This window comes from Stomoxys calcitrans, chromosome 2 (genome assembly GCF_963082655.1).
Source record: "Stomoxys calcitrans chromosome 2, idStoCalc2.1, whole genome shotgun sequence".
In the NCBI taxonomy this organism is placed as follows: Eukaryota; Metazoa; Arthropoda; class Insecta; order Diptera; family Muscidae; genus Stomoxys; species Stomoxys calcitrans.
The window spans coordinates 104728464-104753577 of NC_081553.1; the positions used below are offsets into that span (position 1 = coordinate 104728464).

Consider the following 25114-nt stretch of genomic DNA (forward strand, 5'->3'; position numbering starts at 1 on the left):
AACTTGGTGTCAGAGATTTTAGAATGCGCGCAGAAGATCGAGGCGCTTGGAACGCTATTCTACGTTGGGCTAGTGGAACAAATATTCTGTCATAGCCAATTAAAGTAACGAAAGTAAACTTATAGGTCTCACGGGTGTATCTTGACCTCAAATATATTGTACTTCACATTGTTGGCATGCACAATTTGCCCTGAATATGATATCGAGCTGAATATGTTCGAAAACTCACGAAAAGATGTTAAAGATCAAAATAAAACAGCGTACACAGACAAACCAAGGCGTGCTCTACAAAGTACTCAATTGTCGTTGGGTATGTAGAGCACCTAAATCAGTTTGACAAAGGCCAAAAAGCACGAACAGTTTTTAAAGATCAAAATTAAAGAGCTCAAGCAGACGAAATTGTATTTGTTTCTTCCAGATGATGTCACATTAGAAAAAAATCTATCCCTTTTTCATCTTTCCTTAACTTTGTTCAGTGTCCTTTCTCTCATGCAATAATCATTCTCTTTGTTATTATTTTACAGACATAAGCTATGGTTACGTGATAGACCAGCAGCCTATTGGACGCAAACTGTTTCGTCAGTTTTGTGAAAGCAAAAGGCCGCTTTACTTTCGGTATATCTCATTTCTGGATCAAGTGCAAAAGTAAGTTTTATTGTCCCCATAACGCAAACCGACTCCACTTGTTAGATTTTTTCCATGCTTGTTTAATGAAGTTTGTATCGATTTCCAAAAAAATCTTTTTGTAGATATGAGGTGGAATACGACGAGAATCGTATAACGATAGCACATGACATTGGATGTAGGTTTCTAGATATAGATGGCCCCTCGCCGGCGACACTCAATAATGGGAATACACTGGAGGGGAGTAGCGGTGGGCCGGACGAAGTTCAGCAGCAGGACGAACATAAAATATCCTCAACAGATACAGAGAATATCACAGCAACAACAACAACATCCACAACAAATCTTGTAGAGACTGAATTATGTAACAATACCACCGCCAATACAACAACTACAGCAACAACGGCCACAATATCCACAACCAGCAGTAGCAACAACCACAAAAACTTTCATCATCACAATGGCGATGAACATGGAGATTCAGCCGGCCAGGCCCCCTACAATGATGGCGGCGGCGGTGGTGGTGGTGGTGGTGGCGGTCTTGCTGGTGAAGGTGCTGGTGGTGGCGATGATTCTGAGATAGGTGATAAATTGAAAAACTGCATTGATCCCAGCACCACCGTTTTGCCACAGCTTAACGGTAATTCCACAAACGCCATTCGAACGCCATTGTCTTCCGATGAATTTGTTTTGGATATTCTAAATGATGATCTTATCTCAAAAGTGCGCACCAAAATAACCAGCGGTAGCAAGGAGCTATTCGAACCCTGCGTTAAGGCTGTCAAGGCTTTTTTGGCCGGTGAACCATTCCGAGAGTTTGAGACTTCAATGTATTTTCATCGGTAAGTTCAATTTACATTTTGCCTTGTTTTTGATTGAGTGGTTTTAAAATGGATTAAATATGTGTCAGTGTATTGCGAATAAGTTGGCAAAAATTCTTTGGTATATTCAAGGGAGTTCGTCACTCTTGATGTTCTATACCGACTACAAGCTCTAACCTCAGAAAGAACTCTGCGCAACGGCACTGCTTCCGCATTACTTCCAGGAGGCTCCCGCATTTCTGCCCTGAGTCCTATCATTGCTTAAAAGTTTGTATCTAAATGTTCATCATCTTTAAGTAGTTTAACAAAGAAAATTCGGGAAAAGTAGATAGACAGTAGGTTGCACCAAGTGCAAGAGACAAAATTTGCAAATTTTGCCCATGAACATTCCACTAAGAAACAGGGGCAAACTTCTCACATATCAATGAGTTCAGTCCGATTCGAGTTTAAGCTCAATGATAATGGGCCTCCTTTTTGTAGCCGAGTCTAAACGGCGTGCCACAGTACGGCACTTCTTTTGACAGAAGTTTTTACATGGCATTGTACCTCGCAAATGTTGCCAGAATTGGGAGGGGAAAACCACCGCTGAAAATTATTTCTGATGGTCTTGCCAGGATTCGAACCTAGTCGTTCAGCATCATAGACGGACATGGTAACCTCTGCGCCAACGGTGCAAGCAGACGAAACTTATATCGCATTACCCATAGGAGTTGCATCTACGGAAGACCTTCTCGACGAGAAGAAGATTTAAAATGGCCGGCACGACGAACAGTTTTCTCAATGAGTACGCTAAGGCGGTCTTCCTGAATATTAAGTGGAAAAAGGGTCAATAGCCGCCGCCCTGAACCGCACGGGAGTTAACCCGAATATCATCCGATGGACGGATAATATGCCACTCGGAAACATATACTTATAATACTTCTTAGGGGTAAGGATCCGAAACAGCTATGCAGAAGGGTCGAAAGGGCACGTGACTGGGTTAGACCCATATGGCACATGATGAAGGTGGACCAATTTGACCCACCACGTGGGAGTGATCTTGGATAGGAAACTTAATTGGAAGTGTCACATTCAGAAACGTATTGAGAAGGCTAACAGTTGTTGGGCACTATGTAAACGGGCCATAAGCTCGAAAAGGGCCCGTATCCGAGGATAGTCCACTGGCATTACAGGAGCTATGTTAGACCAATACTTACTTACGAGTCGTGGCATAGGTGGAACCACGCCCACTAGGGCACTGGAGACTATTCTTGATATCCACTGCGGCTATGAGACTTAAGGCAATGGATTGATTATGGGAGCAGCTCATACCATCGCGGTATAATCGAGGCGACGATAAGAAACCTGGAAGAAAGGGAAGAGGTTTCCGATCGGATACCTGAGACGACACTTAAGTTCGAGTGCGAGCCACTGTTGCCAGCGGCACAGTCTTTGACTGACAGAACTCTAGTATTGTCATCTGGAAGATCATGTTACACGGATGGATGAAAGCTAGAGAACAGTGGATCTGGGGGTCTACATTGAAAACCCAGAGACTGAGATCTATTATAGACTGCCTGACCATAATACGGTCCTAGGCGGAGATCCGGGCGATCACGGAATGTGTGAGGTGGTGTGGTGCTAACGTGAGGACGTCGAGTGCGAACTTCTTTTCGGACAGTAAAATGGCCATAAGGGCAATAACAACCAGCACAGTAAGGTCACGCACAGTCTACCAGTGTAAGAAGGAGATTAACGCCTTCTCTGATGATGGCACAATCCGCATCGTTTGGGTGCGGGGTATTAACGGAATAAGGGGTATGAAAGAACAGACGATATTTGGCAGTGAAGGCCAGAGTACTGCCGTAAATATACTTGGTTAACCCAAAGCCTTTCGGGTCGACGCAGTCCGAGTTAAGGGTGTGTACGACGAACGTAACACTGTAACACTGTGGAACAGCGAAAAGGTCGGTAGGACGGCAAAAATCCTAAAGGTCGATCCGGATCGTGAGAGTACGAGGCTATTACTGAAAGGAAGTCAATATAGCTTTTGGTGTCATAACGGGATACATAGGACTACAAGCTCACTTTTGCAAAATCGGTGCGGCAAGTGATGCCATGTGTAGAGCATGCGGGGAAGATGATGAGACGTTGGAGCATTTCCTATGTCATTCCCAGGATTTCGCGGCTAAAAGACTCTGGCACTTAGCTGAGGACACAATACCAAACGCGTAACGTTAGCCGCTTGAAATTTTGCACAGTTACTTAATATTGATGTAGGTCGTTGATATAGCTCCCATATAAACCGATCTCCCGATTTGATTTCTTGAGCCCCTGGAACCCTCAATTTTCATCCGATTTGGGTGAAATTTTGCTCGTAGTGTTCTGTTATGACTCTCAATAACTGTGCCAAGTACGGTTCAAATCGGTCTATAGCCTGATATAGCTCCCATATACACCGATCTCCCGACTTGACTTCTTGAGCCCCTGGAAGCCTAAATTTTCATCCAAATTTGCTAAAATTTTGCACATAGTGTTCTGTTATCACTTCCAAAAACTCTGTCAAGTACGATGAAAATCGGTCCTCAACCTGATATAGCTCCCATATAAACCCATCTCCCGATTTGACTTCTTGATCGTCTGGATGCCTCAATTTTCATCCGATTTGGCTGAAATTTTGCACATAGTTTTCTGTTATGATCTACGACCACATATTCCACATTTTAGCAGAATCCTTGGTTGTGGTTTCCCAAGATTCGGCCCGGCCGAATTTAACACGCTTTTACTGGTTGAGGTTACTTTTTAGTTTTAAGTTCGCACAACAAGCCGATTACTGGCTAAGGTGTATGTTCATAGTAACATGAAGCGGGTTTATATCTGCACCCTCTTTTCAACCAAACCTAAGACCAAGTTGGTGCATTTCAGTCGAAGGTTTAGGTATATATCGACTCCAGTTTATGAACGGAACTTCCAAATTTCAGACCATTATTTGAAAGACCGTTCATTCGTCCGGCAGTCTCACTGACATACCGTAGTCGATTGTCTCAGAGTAGAATCCCAAACCCATCCCTGACACCACCTCGGAGCAATCTGTAAAGTCAGAGGTCTTACCTTCCGTGTCCCATCCATTTTCCTCTCCTTTTTCCCATGCAGACAAATCTTTGTACCCCCCATTATACCAAGGCCTCATATATCAGCACTGATCGTGTACATTCAGTAAATGTTTGAAATGTTTTGAATAGAAGACTAGGCACAAATATTTGGCCTCTTTCGACAGCTGCTGAGTGGTCCCACGTCTCATGCACTGGGTATCTTCTGCAGTTGTCAGACCAATAATATTATATGGTGTTGTGGTCTGGTGGACGGCGCTTCAAACGTCCGCCTACTGTTCCGGATCCCGAGAATGGCTTATTTGTAAATCACATCCGCAATACAGATGACATAACTACTGTGGTACAGGGTATTATAACTAAGTGCATGTGTTTGTAACACCCAGAGGGAAGACAGATAGACCCATTGATAAGTAAACCGATCGACTCAGAATCACTTTCTGATTCGATTTAGCTACGTCCGTCCGTCTGTCTGTTTGTCTGTCCATGTTAATTTGTGTACAAAGTGCAAGTCGCAGTTATTATCCGATCGTCTTAAAACTCGGTACATGCATGTTTTTCGACCTAGAGACAAAGCTTATTGAAATTGGAAAAAATCTGTTCAGATTTGGATATAGCTCCCATATATATGTTAGTCCGATTTGTGAACCGATTCATTTGTGCACCGATTCTCTAGGAATTTGGCAGGAAGGAGTTTCTTATGACTATTGACATTACTGATGAATTTCATAGAAATCGGCCCAGAATTAGATATAGCTGACATATATGCATATCGCCCGATTTTCACTTCTAGAGCCACTGCAAGCACAGTGGCACAATTGTGCACAACTCTTTTCTCGATGCCGATCTCGACACAATATCTAAAAAGTTTGGTCAAAATCGGTTCAGATTTAGATGTAGCTCCCATATATATATTCGTCCGATTTTGGCTAATTTCAATAATGTTGCCGTTTGTCAACCGTATTTATTACAGTTTGACCACATTTGCTCAAATTTGATACGGTTTGCTTAATAAACCATCTGAAAACATTCGCCGAGGTCCATTAAGTTAGTTCAGAATTAGATATATCTCCCTTTTTATACCCACCACTGAAGGATGGGGGTATATTCATTTTGTCATTCCGTCATATTCTTGATCAGCGTAAAAATCTAAGACGATCTAGTCTTTAAAAATAGATATATTGAGCTGAAATTTTGCACAGATTCTTTTATTGTCCATAAGCAGGTTAATTTCGAAGATGGACTATATCTTCATATAGCCCCCATATAGACCGATCCGCCGATTTAAGGTCTTAGGCCCATAAAAGCCACATTTATTATCTGATTTGGCTAAAATTTGGGACAATGAGTTGTGTAAGACATTTGGATATCCTACCTCAATTTGACTCAGATCGGTTCAGATTTGGATATAGCTGGCATATAGACCGATCCACCGATTTAGGGTCTTAGACCCATAAAACCGACATTTATTATCCGGTATTGCTGAAATTTAGGGCAGTGAGTTGTGCTAGGCCCCTCGACATTCTTCTTCAATTAGGCCCCGATCGGTCCAGATTTGGATATAACTGCCATTTAGACCGATCTCTCGATTTAAGGCTTTGGGCTCATAAAATGAGCATTTATTGTCCGATGTCGTCGAAATTTGGGACAGTGAGTTAAGTTAAGCCCCTCGAAATACTTCTGCAATATGGCACATATCGCTCCAGATTTGGATATAGCTGCCATATAGACCGATCTTTCGATTTAAGGTTTTGTGCTCATAAAAGTCGCATTTATTGTCCGATGTCGCCGAAATTTAGAACAGTGAGTTGTGTTAGGACCTTCGACATATTTCTTCAATTTGGCACAGATCGGTTCAGATTTGGATATAGCTGGCATATAGACCGATCCACCGATTTAGGGTCTTAGGCCCATAAAAGCGACATTTACAATCCGGGATTGCTGAAATTTAGGGCAGTGAGTTGTGTTAGGCCCCTCGACATTCTTCTTCAATAAGGCCCCGATCGGTCCAGATTTGGATATAACTGCCATATAGACCGATCTCTCGATTTAGGGCTTTGGGCTCATAAAAGGCGCATTTATTGTCCGATGTCGTCGAAATTTGGGACAGTGAGTTAAGTTAAGCCCCTCGACATACTTCTGTAATATGGCACATATCGCTCCAGATTTGGATATAGCTGCCATATAGACAGATCTTTCGATTTAAGGTTTTGTGCTCATAAAAGGCGCATTTATTGTCCGATGTCGCCAAAATTTGGAACAGTGAGTTGTGTTAGGACCTTCGACATCTTTCTTCAATTTGGCACAGATCGGTTCAGATTTGAATATAGCTGCCATATACCGATCTCTAGATTTAAGGGCAGGCCGCTGTGCGAACATAGACAGCAGTGGGTCACATGCGTTGTCATTGTCGACTTCGGAGTCTTGGTCGTCGGACTATGTGACCCCTCCTACCTCTCCCGTAAGGCAATATACGCAACAGCGTATTTTATTGCCGGGCCAGTGCCGGGAAGTGTATATTTCTTACAATTGAATTCCAATGGTCTTCCAGCCAAGATCGACAAGATAGTAGATTTTATGAGTCGGAACAGGGAAACTGCATAAGATCCAATATTTGACACTCAACAGGCACTCGGTTCTGGGGACTCACATATTTTCTTAACCTTTAACCTACACTTCCTTTCTCGTTGGGATATCTCAATGGTCTTCGTTCTGAACTCTCCTAAATGGTTGGCTAAATCGTATCGTCATTTTTCAAATTGTTTTTCTAACCCCTTTTCTTAGTAGTCTTATATTCTGATAAACTTTTTATGAATCTAACGATGTCTGATCGAACGCCTGCATTTATTGCTAATTTTATCTATGTTTCATTTCTAAAATATTTTATTTACCAAATGATATTTTTTCAAATTTTTTGTTGCGAACTGGCTTTATTTGATTAACAAATATTTTAATGTTTTTATTGAAATAAAAATTTCGCAGGCAAATTAGACATATTTTATTCGATAAGTGAGACTGTCGCAATCCTCAGAGCAGCTCTTCAAACTGTTCTCATTATGAGTATGGAGCCAATGACTGTTTTGGATAAATATTTATTATAATTGCTGGTTTTTAAACAACACGAAATTGTTGACTACGTAAAAGGGGTTTCCCAATTTTAATGGATGGAATAATTCCATTGCCAATTTAAAACATTTGTATAAATGAAAGAAGTAAAAGCGCGCTAAGTTCGGCCGGGCCGAATCTTATATACCCTCCACCATGGATCACATTTGTCGAGTTATTTTCCCAGTATCTCTTTTTAGGCAAACAAAGGATAAGAGAAAATAATTGCTATGCCAATTGAATTGGATGTTGGAGACCACAGTGGAAGTCATTATGTAAAATTTCAGTCAAATCGAATAAGAAATGCGCTCTTTGGGGGCTCCAGAAGTAAAATAGCGAGATCGGTTTATAGTGGAGCCGTTGTAGTTGTTGAAGCTGTTTGTTGTTTTCTATCTTTCGCCTGCTCGATTCTGTTGAATGTCAAGACCCAGGAACTCTGCCACTAAAATGGGGTGAGGGATCTGGGTCTTAGTCGAGTGGGTCTGGCTAGGCAGTTAAACAAGTGACGTGTATCGTGCGGTCCCTGGTTACAATCGAGACATAAATCTTGTAAATCGGCATCAATCCTTGCTCTGTAGGAGTTGAGACGGTTGCCTCTGCCGGAACGTGATTGAGCCAGAACTTCTCTGGTTTGCCGGGGGAGGTAAATTTCTTCAGGTGCAATAGGAGACGGTCGTTCTCCAAGGACTACATTCACCTGGTAGCCATTTACCGCATCTGCTACCGTGTCTGCATGAATATTGTCTAGACCTTGACCTTGATATGCCACTTGATCTAAAAGTTCTCTCTTGTAGTGCTGAACCTCATGCTCTAGATCATGTAGATCTACCTTAAGGCTTCTGGGCGGTGGATATCTATCCACAAGTTGATGATTCGAATGGTCTCTGCGATAACAGCCCAAAACGTATTGCTTAGACAGCATGTAGTTATGTCTTCGGACTGGTAGGATCTTTGTCTCCTGATGGAGGTGGTCCACATGAGAACTGAGAAGACAGCCCGTCGCAGTTTGGAGGCCGGCATTCTGACAGATCTGAATATTATTCCACTGCGTGTCACAGAGCTGACGAGACCACACTGGCGCTGCATAACTTACCACAGACCGGCCAATTGCTTTGTACGTGGTAAACGAGGTTCTTTGTCTGCAACCCAAGTGCTGGCAGAAAATGACTTGAGGACCTTTATCGCAAATTGCTGTGGTGACCTGTTGGTGTTAGCATGTCCGCCCATGACGCTAAACGTCTGGATTCGAATCCTGGCGAGACCATCTGAAAAAAATTTTCAGCGGGGGTTTTCCCCTCCTAATGCTGGCAACTTTTGTGAGGTACGATGTAAAACTTCTCTCCAAAGAGGTGTGGCACTGCGGCACGCCGTTCGGACTCGGCTTTAAAAAGGAGGCTTTTTATCATTGAACTTAAACTTGAACCAGACTACACTCATTGATATGTGAGAAGTTTGCCCTGTTCCTTAGTGGAATGTTCATGGGCGAAATTTGCATTTGCTGTGTCATGTGGGGAGAATGTATAAGAGCTGTCAAATGTGACGCCAAGTATTTTGGAACACTTAATGGTCTGAAACATTTCTCCATTGACCATCACATTCAGCTCATTATTCACCTCACGCGTATTTGTAGTGAACAGTGTGGCTGAAGATTTGGTGTCAGATATCTTCAGATTTCTTGCAGCGAAATATAAGGCAAGTTCGTTGAGGTAGACGTTCAACCTATCGCAGATGTCAACAATGAGTGGGGGACCTGATGCCATGATCGTACATATGTTACGTCCCCATATGATACGATCTCTATGCCTTCTGGAGGGGGCGGAATAGAGGATAGGTAGAGTTTAAACAGTGCCGGAGATATCACCCCACCTTGGGGCACTCCCTGTTTCACTCTAGGGTGCTTCGAATTCTTATCCCTAAATTCCACAAATGACTGGTGACCGTGTCAAATACCTTCGATAAGTCCAGTGCCACGAGGACCGTCCTATCACATGGCCTGAGATGATTGAAGCCGCGGCAAATGTGTGAGGTGATGGCATGCAAAGCTGTTGTTGTGCTATGCACTCTTCGAAATCCATGTTGATGCTCGGCGAATGGAAGTTCTCCTACGAAGCTCGGGAGGAGTAATGCCTCAAGCGTCATTGCTACTGGTGAGAGAAGGGAGTTCGGTCTGTACGATTCACCCTTACTCGGTTCCTTTCCAGGCTTCAGTAGCGGGTCACTCTGCCCATTTTCCAGACATCGGGAACTATAGGAGAGTTCAAAGATTGGTTTAGGACAGTAGCAAGGTACTCAACTCCAGGTAAATCCAGATTCTTCAACATCAATGTAGAGATTCCGTCGGGGCCCAACGCCTTGGATGATTTGGTGCCACGTAACTTTGCCCACGGTAAATTGTGATGGCTGTCCATCGGTTCGGAGACCACGGATACGTCGAATAGCTCTCCACCTTGCCCTGCCACTCTCGTGATGCACAATAAATTGACGGTTGAACAACCTGGCGCATCTCTTCGGTTCAGTCACGGTTACATCGCCAAAAGTGACTGAAGTCTTGTCATCCCGTCTACCGGGGTTCGAGATTGACTTAACAGTAAACCACAGCCTAAACCGGTGCCTAAATTACATTGCTCCAAGTGTTCGATCCACAAATTGCGCCTATATTCGTTGACTACCCTGTTTATTTCCATATTCTGCTCACTGATTCTGGGATCAGTGAAGTCCGGGAATTTGGGCCGCCCTGAAGTATTCGACCGGCTGGTATAAAGCGAGCGTCTGCTGCGTTAATGATGTCTCGGAATTTCCTCTCGGCAACTAGGGTTAGTGGGGTCCGGGAAATCGGGCCGCCCTGGAGTATTCGACTGGCTGGTATAAAGCAAGTATCTGCTGCGTTAATGATGTCTCGGAATTTCCTCGCGGCAACTAGCACAGCCGAGAAGAGAGTCAGTTCACTGAAGCGGCGATTGGTATACTCTCTGAAGCCAGTCCAATCGCGTCCGTGATAAACGTCCGGCGCTCAGAGGTTATGAAGTCGGGTGGTCGGTCGATGGTGAGAATTATGGGGCCACCTCCCCTGAGATGAGGGGGGCCACCTACCCTGACCCCAAAGAGATGTCGGCTTGCCAGGATACGTCACTCAGTAGATCAGGGGATGCAATGGAAATGTCTGCCGAACTGCTACACCTCCTCGTAATCCTAGTAGGGGCATCCTCATTCACCGTGCAATTTGTAGAGCCCTCAATCTGCTCTGCCAAATCCACGCTGCCAAATGCCACGCTGGTCATTGCCTAGGGGATAATCCCATGAATCCCATAGAACCAGACGATTATAGCCAGGTAGCAACCCACTTATATCGGGGTTGTAAGCTTGGCCATTAATTGGGACACAGCTACCAACCGGAGGTATGTACACGTTGTATTGCTCTATGTCGGCAGTACCGGGCCTGACTGCTATTCTCATGTACTCCATGTAGGGATCACTATCGCCAGGCGCAGACGAGATGGGTCTATATTGCACGGAACGGTGTATCACAAAGGTCAATCCCCCTCCTCCATTCCTTGAGCGATCCTGATGTAGCACATTGTATCCATGACAACTGTGCAAGCTGCAGGTGTTGGTCAGCTGTGTCTCCTGGATCGCTGTGACCAATATGTTCTTCCGAAGCATAAAATACACAATCTCATCGATCTTGCCACGGAGACCGTTGGAGTTTAGTTGTAAAAAAGACACACTTCCCGGCACCGGCCTTACAATATTGGGGCTGGGATGCTGCTATTGCGTATATTGCCGCACGGGTGCGATCGGTGGGGTCACATAGTCCGACGACGAGGACACAGAAGGCGACGATAACGACGCTTGTGACCCACTGCTTTCTATGTTCGCACAGCACCTTGCAACATATACAGTATGACTATACTCCCGTAGTGACGTGAGGCCAGAGCAAGATCGGAAATGTACCCACTCCATGCACCGGTTACATCTCACCGACACCGACCAATGATGGAGGCGGTTCTGGCAAACCGAACAGAACCAGGGTTCGGGGTTCCTTTCAATCCCGGCACGGTCCAGGAGCGTGCGGAGAAGGCACTCTCCTATGATGTACCTCTCCCATGACGATAACAGACAAACACATACACTGAGGCGGCATTCCTTGCCAAAAGTTCCATCGGGTCAACCTGGTGCGTACAACCGGCTGCCATGGGATTGCATGGAGCTTTATCATGCTAAAGACCGATTCAGACTATATTTGACACCTATGTTGGAGGCCATGAGAGAAGCCGTTGTACAAAATTTCATCCAAATCGTATAATAATTGCGCCATCTAGAGGCTCAAGAATTCAAGATGCAAGATCGGTGTATATGGCAGGTATATCAGGTTATGGACCGATTTGAACCATATTTGGCACAGTTGTTGAAAATCATGCAAAATTTCAGCCAAATCGGATAGGAATTGCGCCCTCTAGTGGCTCAAGAAGTCAAGATCCCAGAGCGGTTTATATGACAGCTACATCAGGTCATGGGCCGATATGGACCATTTACAATCCCAACCGACCTACACTTATAAAAAATATTTGTGCAAAATTTCAAGCGGCTAGCTTTACTCCCTCGAAAATTAGGAATGTCTCGGAATTTCCTCTCGGCAACTAGCACATCCGAGGGGGTGCCAGTTCACTGCAGCGGCGATTGGTGTACTCTCTGAAGCCAGCCCAATTGGCCTTCTTCTGATTGATAAACGTCCGGCGCTTAGAGGTTATGAAGTCGGGAGGTCGGTCGATGTAATTGCGGATTTTTCATATAGTCGGCGTTGACAAATTTTTTCACAGCTTGTGACTCTGTAATTGCATTATTTCTTCTGTCAGTTATCAGCTGTTACTTTTAGCTTGCTTTAGAAAAAAATTGTAAAAAAAGTATATTTGATTAAAGTTCATTCTAAGCTTTATTAAAAATGCATTTACTTTCTTTTAAAAAATCCGCAATTATTTTTTGGGCAACCCAATATTAACTTTATGGGGTCTTAGACGAATATTTCGAGGAGTTACAAAGAGAATGACGAAATTAGTATACCTCCATCCTATGGTGGAGGGTATAAAAATCAAAGAATTTTGCATGAAATATATTGGGCTAAGCGGTTTACTATTCTAGGTTGACTTTCTCAGACACTGAATATCGTAGTTGAAGGCTGAGTATAAGAAAGTAGTCCTAATACAAAGTTGATCAGCAAGGTGTTTATAATGCCAATAGTACTGCAATTTTTTAGCTTTTATGTTGAAATAGAGGTTTTTTCTTCAGATTTAACGAATGGTTGAAGGTCGTTTTTGTTAAATGAGAATAACATTTTTATGTCTGCAAAAGTCAATTTGGTAATTTTTGTTCATCCCAAGCGCCAAGCGCCAAGTTCATTGGTAATTGATCTGCCATGCTGTAGATAAATATTTTGCACAATGAACCATTTGCGAATTCCATGTACACAGGGGGATTGCCTAAAGCCCAGCTCTTCGAGCAAAGGTGCTCATAAAATCCATGCTAGCCTATACTACCTAGCAGGATTTATGAATCCTGAGCATTGACATTGATGTTGGCTCCTGCGAGGATTGCGATGGAACATGTCCTTCAGTTGATCTCGTATTTAAATATTTGTTATATACATACAGGGTGGCTGATGAAAGCCGCTACCAAAAAAAAATGTTATAACTTTTTTTCTATTTAATAATAATAATTTAATAATTAATTTAATTAATTAATTAATTAATTTAATTAATAATAATTTAATAATTAATTTAATAATTTAATTTAACATGAATAAAAGAAAAATGTATTCCATACACCGAAAAAAAAATGTAGCAATATTCATCATTGTAGCAATATTCATCAGCCACCCTGTATGTATATGTATGTCCTTTGTATGCAAGAGTGTGTGTTTGTATGTATGTGCCACATCCAGATGATGCAAGCGAGTAAATAGAAGACTCTGAGGCTTTTGGTAAATTGATTTTGTTCTTTTGTTTCTACATTTTCAGTTATTTACAGTGGAAATGGTTGGAGGCTCAGCCCATAACTTACAAAACATTTCGCATGTATCGTGTTCTGGGCAAAGGAGGCTTTGGCGAAGTCTGTGCATGTCAGGTGAGTACAATGGAGGGAAAAAATTCACGAAAAACAATGCCCGCATATCAACCTGCCTACTTGGTACCTTCATACTTATCCACCTAACTCCCGTATTTGTCTGTAGCCCTTGGGCATTTGATGAAGAATTCGAGTTTGCCAAACAACATGTAAACGTAGTCCCCTATGCGGCTGTGGAATTTAAGCACTCAAAAGACATTATCATAAAAATGCTAAATACGTTTTGGGCAAAATTTGAATGAATTTCTAATATTTCGTTCTGTGTACTTTGTAAACAATTTGCTTAATTTAAAAGAAATAAAAACACAACTTTCTATTTATTATCTTTCCATTTTCCTCCAGGTACGTGCCACAGGTAAAATGTACGCCTGCAAAAAATTGGAAAAGAAACGCATTAAAAAGCGCAAAGGTGAATCCATGGTCTTGACGGAGAAGCAGATTTTGCAAAAGATCAATTCGCGATTTGTTGTCAATCTCGCCTACGCATATGAGACTAAGGATGCTCTGTGTCTGGTGCTGACCATAATGAATGGTAAGTTGTGATGTGAATTCAATTATTTGAGAAATAAAGAAGGATTCGATGGAAGGATTTCGATAAAGAAGGATTCGTAAGAAAAATGATTACCTAAGTGTCTTAATTTTATGAGTAGCCCGAATTTAGGCACTTCAACCTAAAATGATGGGAAGGTGGTCCCATAACTAACCGACTTGACGTATTAATGGCGGTAGAAGCGTGGTGAGAATAGAACCAACTCAGCTATCAACTCAGTAGGACATCCAGCGAACTGCTCGAATACAAACAGCATGCCTATGTTAAGGGAAAGTCGGTGGAGACTGCCCTACACAAATTTTAACCGCAAATTTTAGATTTTTTTTTATTCGTAGGACTTTAGCAATGAACACAAGCCAAAGAACCAAAACTCTAAAATAAAGATGTTATTTTTAAATTAAAATTTCTATTTACTAACGGACATGACCATTCAAATTTAGATCGCTGATTGATTTCTTTTTTACTCCATAGACCCAAACATTTAAAGATGCTCCCATTTTTAAGGCAATTTTATTCTTGAACTAACGACCTGGTCCATTTCGATTTCCTAACATTTAATGAACCTTCATTTTAGATTTTTGTCTTTTCTAACAAGACGCAGAGTTAAGGATTTTTTACCTATCATTCAAAAATAAAAAAAATCCGTAATATGAATAAATTAATTTTCAACAAAGGATGTTTCCTTAAAAAGTTGGAAAATTTAACATGTTTAAGTTATGTTTGCTAATCTTTGGCTCGAATCTTCAAAATGAAGAAAAACATATTTTCAGTGTAAAATAGAAGATTCCTTCGATGCCAAGACGTAAAAATGTGCGGACTGACACACCGATCCAATCCTTAGGCCAGTACCGGTTGGACCGGGTGCTTAGACACTGGACAAACCATATGCTAAGGAATAGGTGAATAAATTGTGGTTCCCACGACATAAGGAGAAGGGAGAAATTGGCACAGTGGGGCATTTTATGGCCCCCCTTTAGTGGACCACCATAAATTACCTATAACGGATGCTGACTGATGAGCGATTTGACCCCGTCTGCTACGCAGGCGATGTTGTAGTACTTCTAGGCGGTAAGGATCCGAATCAGCTATGTAAAAGTGCCGAAAGGGTCTTGCAGATAGGCATACAACCTAAAAATTTCAATGTTTAGCCAGAGAAGACTGAAATCGGCCTATTCACAAGGAAGACAAAAACGGGTAAATTTGACGCACCACGATTCCTCAATACAACGATTTCGATATCTGATAAGGCCAAATACTTAAGAGTGATTTTGGACAGGAAACTGAATTGGAAGTGTCACATTCAGGAACGCACTGAGATGGCTTACATATGTTGGACACTGTGTAGACGGCATCCCAGCCCAAATATTGCCAGGCCATTGCCAGGAAGTGTATATTTTAAACAATTGAATTGCAACGGTCACCGAGGCAAGATCGACGAGTTGGTGGATTTTATGAGTCGAAGGAACATATCGGTTGCAGCGATCCAGAAGACAAAGTTGACCAACACCTGCAACTGCACAGTTGTTACGGATACAATGTGTTACGTAAGGATCGCTTAAGGAATGGAATGATGTATGCTGGCAAGCCGTCATTTCTTTGGGATCAGACCACCTCCCCATAATTCTCACCATCGACTGACCACCCGACTTCATAAACACTGAGTGCCGGACGTTTATCAATCAAAAGAAAGCTAGTTGCCGAGAAGAAATTCCAAGAAATCATTAACGCAGCAACCGCTCGCTTTATACCAGCCGGTTGAATATCCCAAGTGCGGCCCACTTATGCCCAGACCCCACTTATGCCAGAATCAGCGAGCTGAATCTGAAAATAAATAGGGCAGTCAACGAACATGAGCGGACTTTGTAGCTGGAACACTTATAGCAACGTAACTAAGGCACCGGTTTATGCAATCTGTGGTCTACTGTTAAGTCACTCTCCAGCCCCGGTAACGGAATCAATTTTTCATTCAATTTTGGCGGCGTAACCGTGACTTATCCGAAGAGATGCGCCAGGCTGTTCAACTGTCATTTTATTGTGCATCCCGAGAGTGACAGGGCAAAGAGGACAGCCATTTGTCGTATCTGTGGTCTCACGAGCCAATGGACAGCCATCACAATTTACCGTGGGCGATGTTACGAATGTCGCCAATTCATCCAAGCCCTTGGGCCCCGACGAAATCTCTACACTGATGCTGAAAAATCTAGCATCTTTGAAGACTAGTTCCCAACGTCTGGAAAATGGACAGAGTGACTCCGCCACTGAGGCCTGAAAAGGACCCGAGTTTGGTGGAGTCGCACAGACCGCTCTCCCTTCTCCCACCATTAGCAAAGGCGCTTGTGGTATTACTCCTCCCGAGACTCGTAGGCGAATATCCATTCACCGAGCATCAACATGGATTTCGAAGACTGCATAGCACAAAAACTGCTTTGCATGCCATCACCACACACATTTGCCGTTGCTTCAATCAACCCAGGTCATGTGATAGGACGGTCCTCGTGGCACTGGACTTATCGAAGGCATTCGACACGGTCAGCCATGCCAAACTATTTGAGGACATGGCCAACACGTTCCTCCAGACTGGCCTGAAACGCTGGGTCCTCGAATATCTGTGCGGTCGCCACTCATTTGTGGAATTTAGGAATCAGTTTCTGATTCGATTTAGCCATGTCCGTCAGGCTACAGGTCGTATTTTTTATCCAATCGTTACGAAATTTTGAACATGTCACTTTTTTGGCTTAACAAATCTGCAAAATTTCATTAAAATCGGTTCAGATTTGGATGTAACTTCATCGTAACTACAATTTCAACCGATCTGTACAAAATTTTGCACGGATTCTTTCGTAAATGACCTGAACATATCTGCAAAATTTCATTAAAATCGGTTCAGATTTAGATATAGCTGTATCACCCGACCCCGTCGTATTTCGTAGTACAGCATTCTGGCAGGACAGGATCTTATTCCAGTACATGTCGTTGAAATGTCGATTCTACACTGGCACGGCCAATTCTCAAGTGAGTTGAGTAGCTTGATTCTACTTCTAAATTTATCACATATACCAGCAGCACGCGCGGAGGGACTGTAAAAACTGCCAAATATGATTCCAAATTTTTTGAGATAGTTGTTGATCAGAATCGTGAAGCCAAAAGCTCTCACACCCAACTGCCGATATATTACCGACGTCCATGGAGTGAACAATGTAACTAAATATTTGATGGTAGATATCAAATTTCTAGCAGCGAAATAAGCGACAAGATTAGTGAGGTAATGAAACGTTAAACCTATCGCAGATATCATTTATTTGGGGTTCTGAGCCACGAAAATCGTCCGCATATCATACAATCTCGGAGCCGTCTACAGGGTTTGGAATAAACGAACATTCCATTAAAAATCAGAGGATACTTCTTCTATAAACATGAGAGCTGTCAGATTCAGTTCTAGCTCCTTTTTATAGCCTAGTCCAAACGGCATGCCTCTTCAACACCTCTTCGTGAAGAAATTTTGAATGGCCAGCATTAGTAAAGAGATAACCATCGCAGACATTTTTTTCTGATGTTCTTGCCGGGATTTGAACACACAGGCTTGGGGAATCCCCTATGCCACTTCACGGGGATTCGACCATTTATCCCTTAATTCCACAAACGACTGGCGATCATAAAAGTAATGCCGTAGGAGCGTGTTGACGATTTTCGCATAAGCGTGGCATGGCTCAAAAGCCTTCGATAAGGCAAAAGCCACGAAGCCCATCCTTAGGCAGATCTTGACTAGTTTAAGACCCTGCTTGCGGGGCAGCGTGCAAAGCAGTCACCGAGCAATATAATAAACGAAACCCATGAGTAATACTACTCTCCATCCGAGAGTAATAGATTCTAGCAAAAAAAAGGCAAATCGGTCTATACAATTCTCTTTGCTCGAATCTTATCCTAGCTTCAGGAGAGAAATCACTCTGCCCATTTTCCAGACATTTTGAACTATAAGAGCGTCAAGAGACAGGTTGAGTACCTCGATCAAGTAATCGAGTGCCCGTTACATCCACATACTTCAGTATCATTGTAGAGATGCCGTCGGGACTTTTTCATCGGCTCGGAAACTACATATGCGACGAATAGATCTCCTCCTTGCCCAATCACTCTCAGGATGCTCAAGCAATCAACGATTGAACAGCCTGTCGCATCTCTTCGGATCAGTCACTACTACTTTGCCAAAAGTGACTGAGATCCTATCATATCCTCTGGAGGGGTTCAAGAATGACTCAACAGTAGACCTCAGTTTATGAATACCAGTTAGAGTGCCTCGGTTTCCTGCTGCTCAGTAGGATTGCAGCGACGAATCACGCCATGCTCGTGATTTCTGCTGCCTGCACCGGGAAATGTTAACTTACCTGGGGTGTTAGACCAAGCTTGTAACTGCATTAATAATGTCTCGGAATTTCTTCTCGGTATCATGCTGTAGTATTTTGCCAACCCCTCAGATGTGTGGCAGATTACTAAAATGGCGGTTTATGTTTTAACTAAGCTCATTCCAATCGGTATCTTTGGATTGACAATCTTTCGGTATTAGGAGGTAAAAAATTTGGCTAACAGCCCAGCAATCCCATACTTGACTGCTACCCCCATACATTCCATGTACGCTTCACTACAGTCAAGCGCAGGCGAGTCTATTATAACACATAGAGCCAGTCCTGAACACCACTTTGTGTGTCCATGGTAAAATCTGCATAGGTAAGGCGAAGAGAATCACGCCCACTATGACACTTGGGACAATCCCAGTAACTGTAATTACAGTCCCGGACAATCAACAGTATCGAGGGGAGAGTCTCGGTGAGAGGCCGGGCGAAACCAGATCCTTAAATTAATTTTTGTAATAACTCTCTCTACAATTTGGTTTACACTTTCCACTTTTAAAAGCATTTATTATACAATTTAACACTTGTTCAACAATGCTCCATTGTAATAAGTGCCTCCTTAAAGTATGCAATACACAATTACAATGAAACATTTTAATAAGCCCCTTGAAGTAGGCTTTTGATTTCCACATAACCAAATTAAGTCGAAGGCAGACAAAAGCCTACATTAATTCTTAGCTAGCTTTCCATTTGGATTGTGGGAAATTACAAAATTTTATTTTTTTGTTTGTTTTGGCTTTTCCAAGAGGCCTTCTATTGTAGATGTTCTATTTAGTTAACGTGCAGTTGTGCATTTGTATGGTTATCTTTAGGTCTATTATATATTTTGATTATTGAATTTTCATTTTTAATTTTGCGTTTTCACTTCTCTTCTCTCCCATTTCGGACGTTTCCCTTGGTGCTGATATTCGCTATATATTGTGTTGATGGGATATTAGTTTTTGTGCACATTGCTACCAATGGGGATGATGATTGGGGATTTTAATTAAATTTCTTTCAATTTATTACCCAGAATTCATAAATGTTTGCAAAGTAATCATAAATGTGTTTCAGCTTTAGCTTTTATGGCTCATGCAACGTTGAGGTGGCGGAATAGGAAGAGGGCATAGGATGGGGCGGCGCTAAAGCAGTGGCCGAACATTCGTCTACATAAATAGAATAATTTCAATTTTTGTTTGATTTTTCCCCATTCGTACGTTCGTTCATCGCCATTGAATGGGAAAGTAATTGAATTATTTCCTTATCAATGGCAACAAAGCCACTCACTTGTGGCCAAACACAAATCCATATCGAGAGGCAATAAATGTTCAATGCCAATAACATGTCAGCACCAGTTTTCTATACTCTCCTTGGGGTTATTTTTTTTTTTTGTCTCTTAGTTTTCTCCTGTGGGAAGGATGAACGCTGGTCTTTATTGTGTAATGAGTTTTTCTTATGCAATGACATGAGCCAAAGTTCAACACTAAGCGATAAGGGAAACTAATTTTGGGAAATATGTCATCCAAGAACACTAAACTTTGATTGCATTTCCAATATCTTTGACTTTGTAGATTAGTTTGGAACATCATTATTTCCATACCATATGATGATTAATGTCAGTTTAATGGCAAACAACACAGAGCTGGAGAAGAATGATTCAACACATCTTCAAAAATAAATATATGACTGTTTAAAAGCAACTAGGTTAGGTTAGGTTGAGAAGAAGGTGCGGATACCCATATCACCATTGCCATACACCTAAGCCAGTAATCGGTTTGTTGTGCGCTCTTAATACTAAAAAGATACCTCGAATAAGAAAATTTAAGTCAGGAATTCCTAATTATTTTCACACTACGCCCCTTAGAATCGCTTTATATCTAATATTGCTTCATCACTTAAGTGTTGGTGTCTGTAAGCCGCAAAAGCCGGACTATGATATAGGAAATACTCCAAAGTCTCACCATCTACCCCTCATGCCCGACACATGATATTACTTGCCGCACCTGTTTTGCATAAGTGAGCTCATAGTCCTATGTGTCCCGTTAAGATACCGATAGCTAGAGTGACCCCCTTCTTACATCCTTTTCGTAAGAACCTCGTCTTCTCACGACCAGGATCTCCTCATAGGATTTTCGTCGTGCTAACGAACGTTTTGCAGTTCCCATGTCCTTAACTCGGACTGCGCCGACCCGAAAGGCTTCGGGTTAACAAAGTTTTTTTGACAGCAGTCCTCTGGCCTTCAGCGCCAAATCGTCTCATCTTTCATTCCTCCATACTCCGCTATGGCCTAGCACACAATCGGTGTTGCTGATCGTGCCATCCTCAGAGAAGACGTTATCTCTTTCTTACACTCCAAGACTGTACGTGTCAATACCGTTTTGGTTCTTTTTGCCCTGATGGCCAGTTTACTGTCCGTAAAGATGTTCACATTCGCCGTCCCCGAGTTAATATCACACCACCTCTAGCCTTTTTTTCTACGCCGGATCTCCGCCTGCAGGACCGTATTGTGATCTGGCAGTCAGAAACAGATCTTAGTCTATGGGTTCTCATTGTAAACCGTCAGGTCCACTATGTTATGTAGCCTTGATCCATCTATGTAGCATGAACTTCAAGATGGCAATACCAGAGTTCCATCAATCCAATACTGTGTCGCTAGCAGCAATGCCTCGTCTTCGACCTCAAGTGTCGTCTCAAGTATCCGAACGAAAATCTCTTCCATTCGGAAACCGTCAGGTCCACTATGTTATGTAGCCTTGATCCATCTATGTAGCATGAACTTCAAGATGGCAATACCAGAGTTCCATCAATCCAATACTGTGTCGCTGGCAGCAATGCGTCGTATTCGACCTCAAGTGTCGTCTCAAGTATGCGAACGAAAAAATCTTCTATTCCTAACAGGTTTCCTATCGTCGCCTCGACTATACCGTTATGTGTGACCTGCTTCTATCCTCTACCCATTAAGTCTCATAGCCACAGTGGCTGTCTCACACTTTTTATACCCTCCACCATAGGATGGGCGTTTACTTATTTTGTCCTTTCTAACACCCCGAAATATTCTTCTAAGACTCCATTATGTATATATATTCTTGATCGTCATGACATTTTCAGTCGATCTAGCCATGTCCGTCCGTGTGTCTGTCGAAAGCACGCTAACTTTCGAAGGAGTAAAGCTAGTACTTCTTATTAGTGTAGATCGGTTTGGATTCTAGATGGGCTATATCGGTCCATATTTTGTTTCTTGGACCTTGACTTCTTGAGCCACTAGAGGACACAATTCTTATCCTATTTGGCTAAAATTTTGCATGAGGTGTTTCGTTATGACTTCCAATAACTTTGCTGAGTATGGTTTAAATCGGTCCATAACCTGATATAGCTGTCATATAAACCTGACCTATCTGGGGTCTTGACTTTTTGGGAGTCTAGAGGGCGCAATTTCTCTCCGATTTGGCTGAAATTTTGCTTGACGCGTTATGTTACGATTTCCAACAACTGTGCCAAATATATTTCAAATCGGTCCATAACCTAATATAGCTGCCATATAAACCGATCTGGGATCATGACTTCTTGAGCCTCCAGAGGGCGTAATTATTATCCGATTTGGCTGAAATTTTGTACAACGGTTTTTCCCATGAACTTCAACATACGTTTTAAATAGGGTCCCAACCGGTGTATAGCCTGAAACAGCTCCCATATAAATCGATCTCCCTATTTTACTTCTTCAGCCCCTAAAGGGCTCAATTCTTACTCGAACTGGCTGAAACACAAAAATTATGGTCCGAATCGGACCATAACTTGATATAGCTCCAATATTATTGCAATTATTTTCTTTTATCCTTTGTTTATCTAAAAAGAGATATCGGGAAAAGAACTCGACTAATGCGATCTATGGTGGTCGAACTTAGCACGCTTGTACTTGTTCTCTATGTCTATGGGTGGGATATCTAGAATAGTCTTTAGTGCCCTAGAGGGCGCGCTCCTCATCGTCCTGCCTATGACAAGACAACATGTTTTATGAACCTGTTGTATTATCCTTACGTTGCACCTTTTCTTCATCGCAGTCCCCCAAACTACTGAGGCGTAAGTGAGTCATTGGTCTAATTCAAGTCCCATTTGAGTCTACGGCCCATCAGCAAGCTATCCAACATCTGTGAGCCTTCTCGGTATGCTTCCGAATGTGACACTTCGAGTATAGTTTCCTGTCACAATCACTCCTTAGAATTGGACCTTGCAAATATCGTAATCGTTCTGTTAAGGGAGCGTGGTGCGTCAAGTTGGCACACTTTTGTCTTCCTTGTGAACAGTCAGATGTCAGTCTTCTCTGGGTTGACATTAAGACCCCTTGGTTTAGCCCAGTCGTTTGCCATCTCCAAGACCTTTTCGACCTTTTTGGATGGATCGCTGATTTGGATTCCTACCCTTTAGAAGATCACATCGTCTGCGTAGCAGAAGCCGCCGTAGCTCAGAGGTTAGCATGTCCGCCTATAATGCTGAACGCCTAGGTTCGACTCCTGGCGAGAACATAAAAAACAGTAGAAAAGTCTTAAGTTCGAACGTGCCGAACTTTGGATACACACCACCATGTATATATTATAAATCCATTATTTTAACTCCGGGCCCGGATCATATTTGAATTAGGTCCCGAGAATAAGCTTAAGCTTGCACTTAATAGGACTAAAATAAAACACAGCAATTGACGACAAAAATGCCTATAGAGTACGTTGAAGTATAAATCGTTTGTCCCTAATTTCTCCAATAATACTCTAGGAAAACACCTAAACCAATCCCAACTAAATACCCACATTTATATATTTACAGGTGGTGATTTGAAATTCCATATTTATAATATGGGTGGTGATCCTGGCTTTGAAATGCAACGGGCAAGATTTTATGCTGCCGAAGTGGTTTGTGGCCTAGAGCATTTACATCAACAGGGTATTGTCTATAGAGATTGTAAGCCGGAGAATATATTGCTCGATGATCATGGGCATGTGCGTATCTCCGATTTAGGTTTAGCTGTGGAGATTGATGGTGAGATGGTTCGAGGACGTGTAGGCACAGTGGGTAAGTAGAAGTTGTCAGATAATCTTTTTTAAGAAATTTTTACTTAATTTATTTTTCTTCTCTTATCACTTTAAGGTTATATGTCACCCGAAGTTATTGATAATGAAAAATACTCATTTTCACCAGATTGGTTTAGTTTTGGTTGTCTGCTGTATGAAATGATTGAGGGGCAGGCTCCATTTAGAGCTCGCAAAGAGAAAGTCAAACGTGAAGAAGTCGACCGAAGAGTTAAGGTAAAGAGAGAGAGAGAGAAATTTATTTTGGTGAAAACCTTTTTTAGAAAATTGTGTTTTTTTTATGTCGTTTCATTTTTTAGGAGGATCCTGAAAAGTATTCTAGTAAATTTAGCGAAGAGGCCCGTTCGCTATGCCAACAATTACTCGCCAAATCTATAAAGTTACGTTTAGGTTGCCGCAATGGCCGCTTTGGTGCTCGCGAAGTCAAACTGCATCCGTTTTTTAATTGTATCAATTGGAAGCGTCTGGAGGCTGGAATGGTTGAACCCCCATTTGTACCAGATGTAAGTTGTATATGTATATAACGGAGCCATAGAGAGACAATGAGACACTGACAGTAAGAAATGTATGTGGGACAAGCTTCTTAATCTTCCGATGAAGCCTTTATACGAAGTACAAGGTCCGCAAGGACTTTGTGTGGAATTTTATAGGAAAATGCATTTTTTTAATTTTTTTGATTTATTATTATTTACTAATTATACATGTATAACGAATGTTAAAAAAATTTTTTATATAACATTATTAATTTTTTATGAGTTCTATATGAAAAAGCCCAAAAAACTATTGTTGTGTAGATTGTCCCTCGCTCAACATATTATCTGTGCAGGTGTAGCATCGGTGCATAAGTGTTGAATGCTCTGCACAAAATGGATTGTTACAGGAATGATTTTCTTGGAATTCCCGAGGCACACCTGTCTTATTCGAGCGTACTGTTCCAACATAAGCGGTTTTCTTCCTGAACAAAGAACGCGCCAAATCCAAAGTTGTGAAAATTTTTCGGCATAAATTGTGCGGCCTGTATTCAAATATCTCTCCGAAAGTTGAAGTACAACATTCTGCCCTTGATTCACCTCTCGTGCCTGGTCAGGCAATTTGCCAGAGTAAATAATTCCTTTGACAGATTAAAATGATTTTGAGTCGCACAACCACCATATCTTTACTTGGCAGGCTTCGATGGAATGTATTATGTGAAGTGGGTGCGGCCCCTGTATGGGAATAACTGCTCATCAATGATCACTGCAAATACTGTAACATTTGGCAAATATCATTAATAGTCGTAGTTTTGCTGTTGATAAGTCCCAGCGGACCTTTTCACACGTTCCCATTTGAATCTCATTGGAACTAAACT

At 42.1% G+C, this 25114-nt stretch overlaps 1 protein-coding gene across 2 annotated transcripts in view; it reads left to right on the forward strand.

Annotated features, from left to right (window-relative positions):
- Positions 1 to 25114, forward strand: part of LOC106092777 (G protein-coupled receptor kinase 2) — a 299371-nt gene that overhangs the window by 262234 nt on the left and 12023 nt on the right. The window contains exons 3-9 of one of the 2 annotated variants that reach the window (XM_059362081.1): positions 525 to 645; positions 717 to 1466; positions 13651 to 13756; positions 14099 to 14288; positions 23504 to 23749; positions 23825 to 23982; positions 24066 to 24269. In XM_059362081.1, the coding sequence (XP_059218064.1) occupies positions 525 to 645; positions 717 to 1466; positions 13651 to 13756; positions 14099 to 14288; positions 23504 to 23749; positions 23825 to 23982; positions 24066 to 24269 (1775 nt within the window). The remainder of the gene's footprint in view (positions 1 to 524; positions 646 to 716; positions 1467 to 13650; positions 13757 to 14098; positions 14289 to 23503; positions 23750 to 23824; positions 23983 to 24065; positions 24270 to 25114) is intronic. The other variant, XM_059362082.1, reaches the window with a different exon arrangement.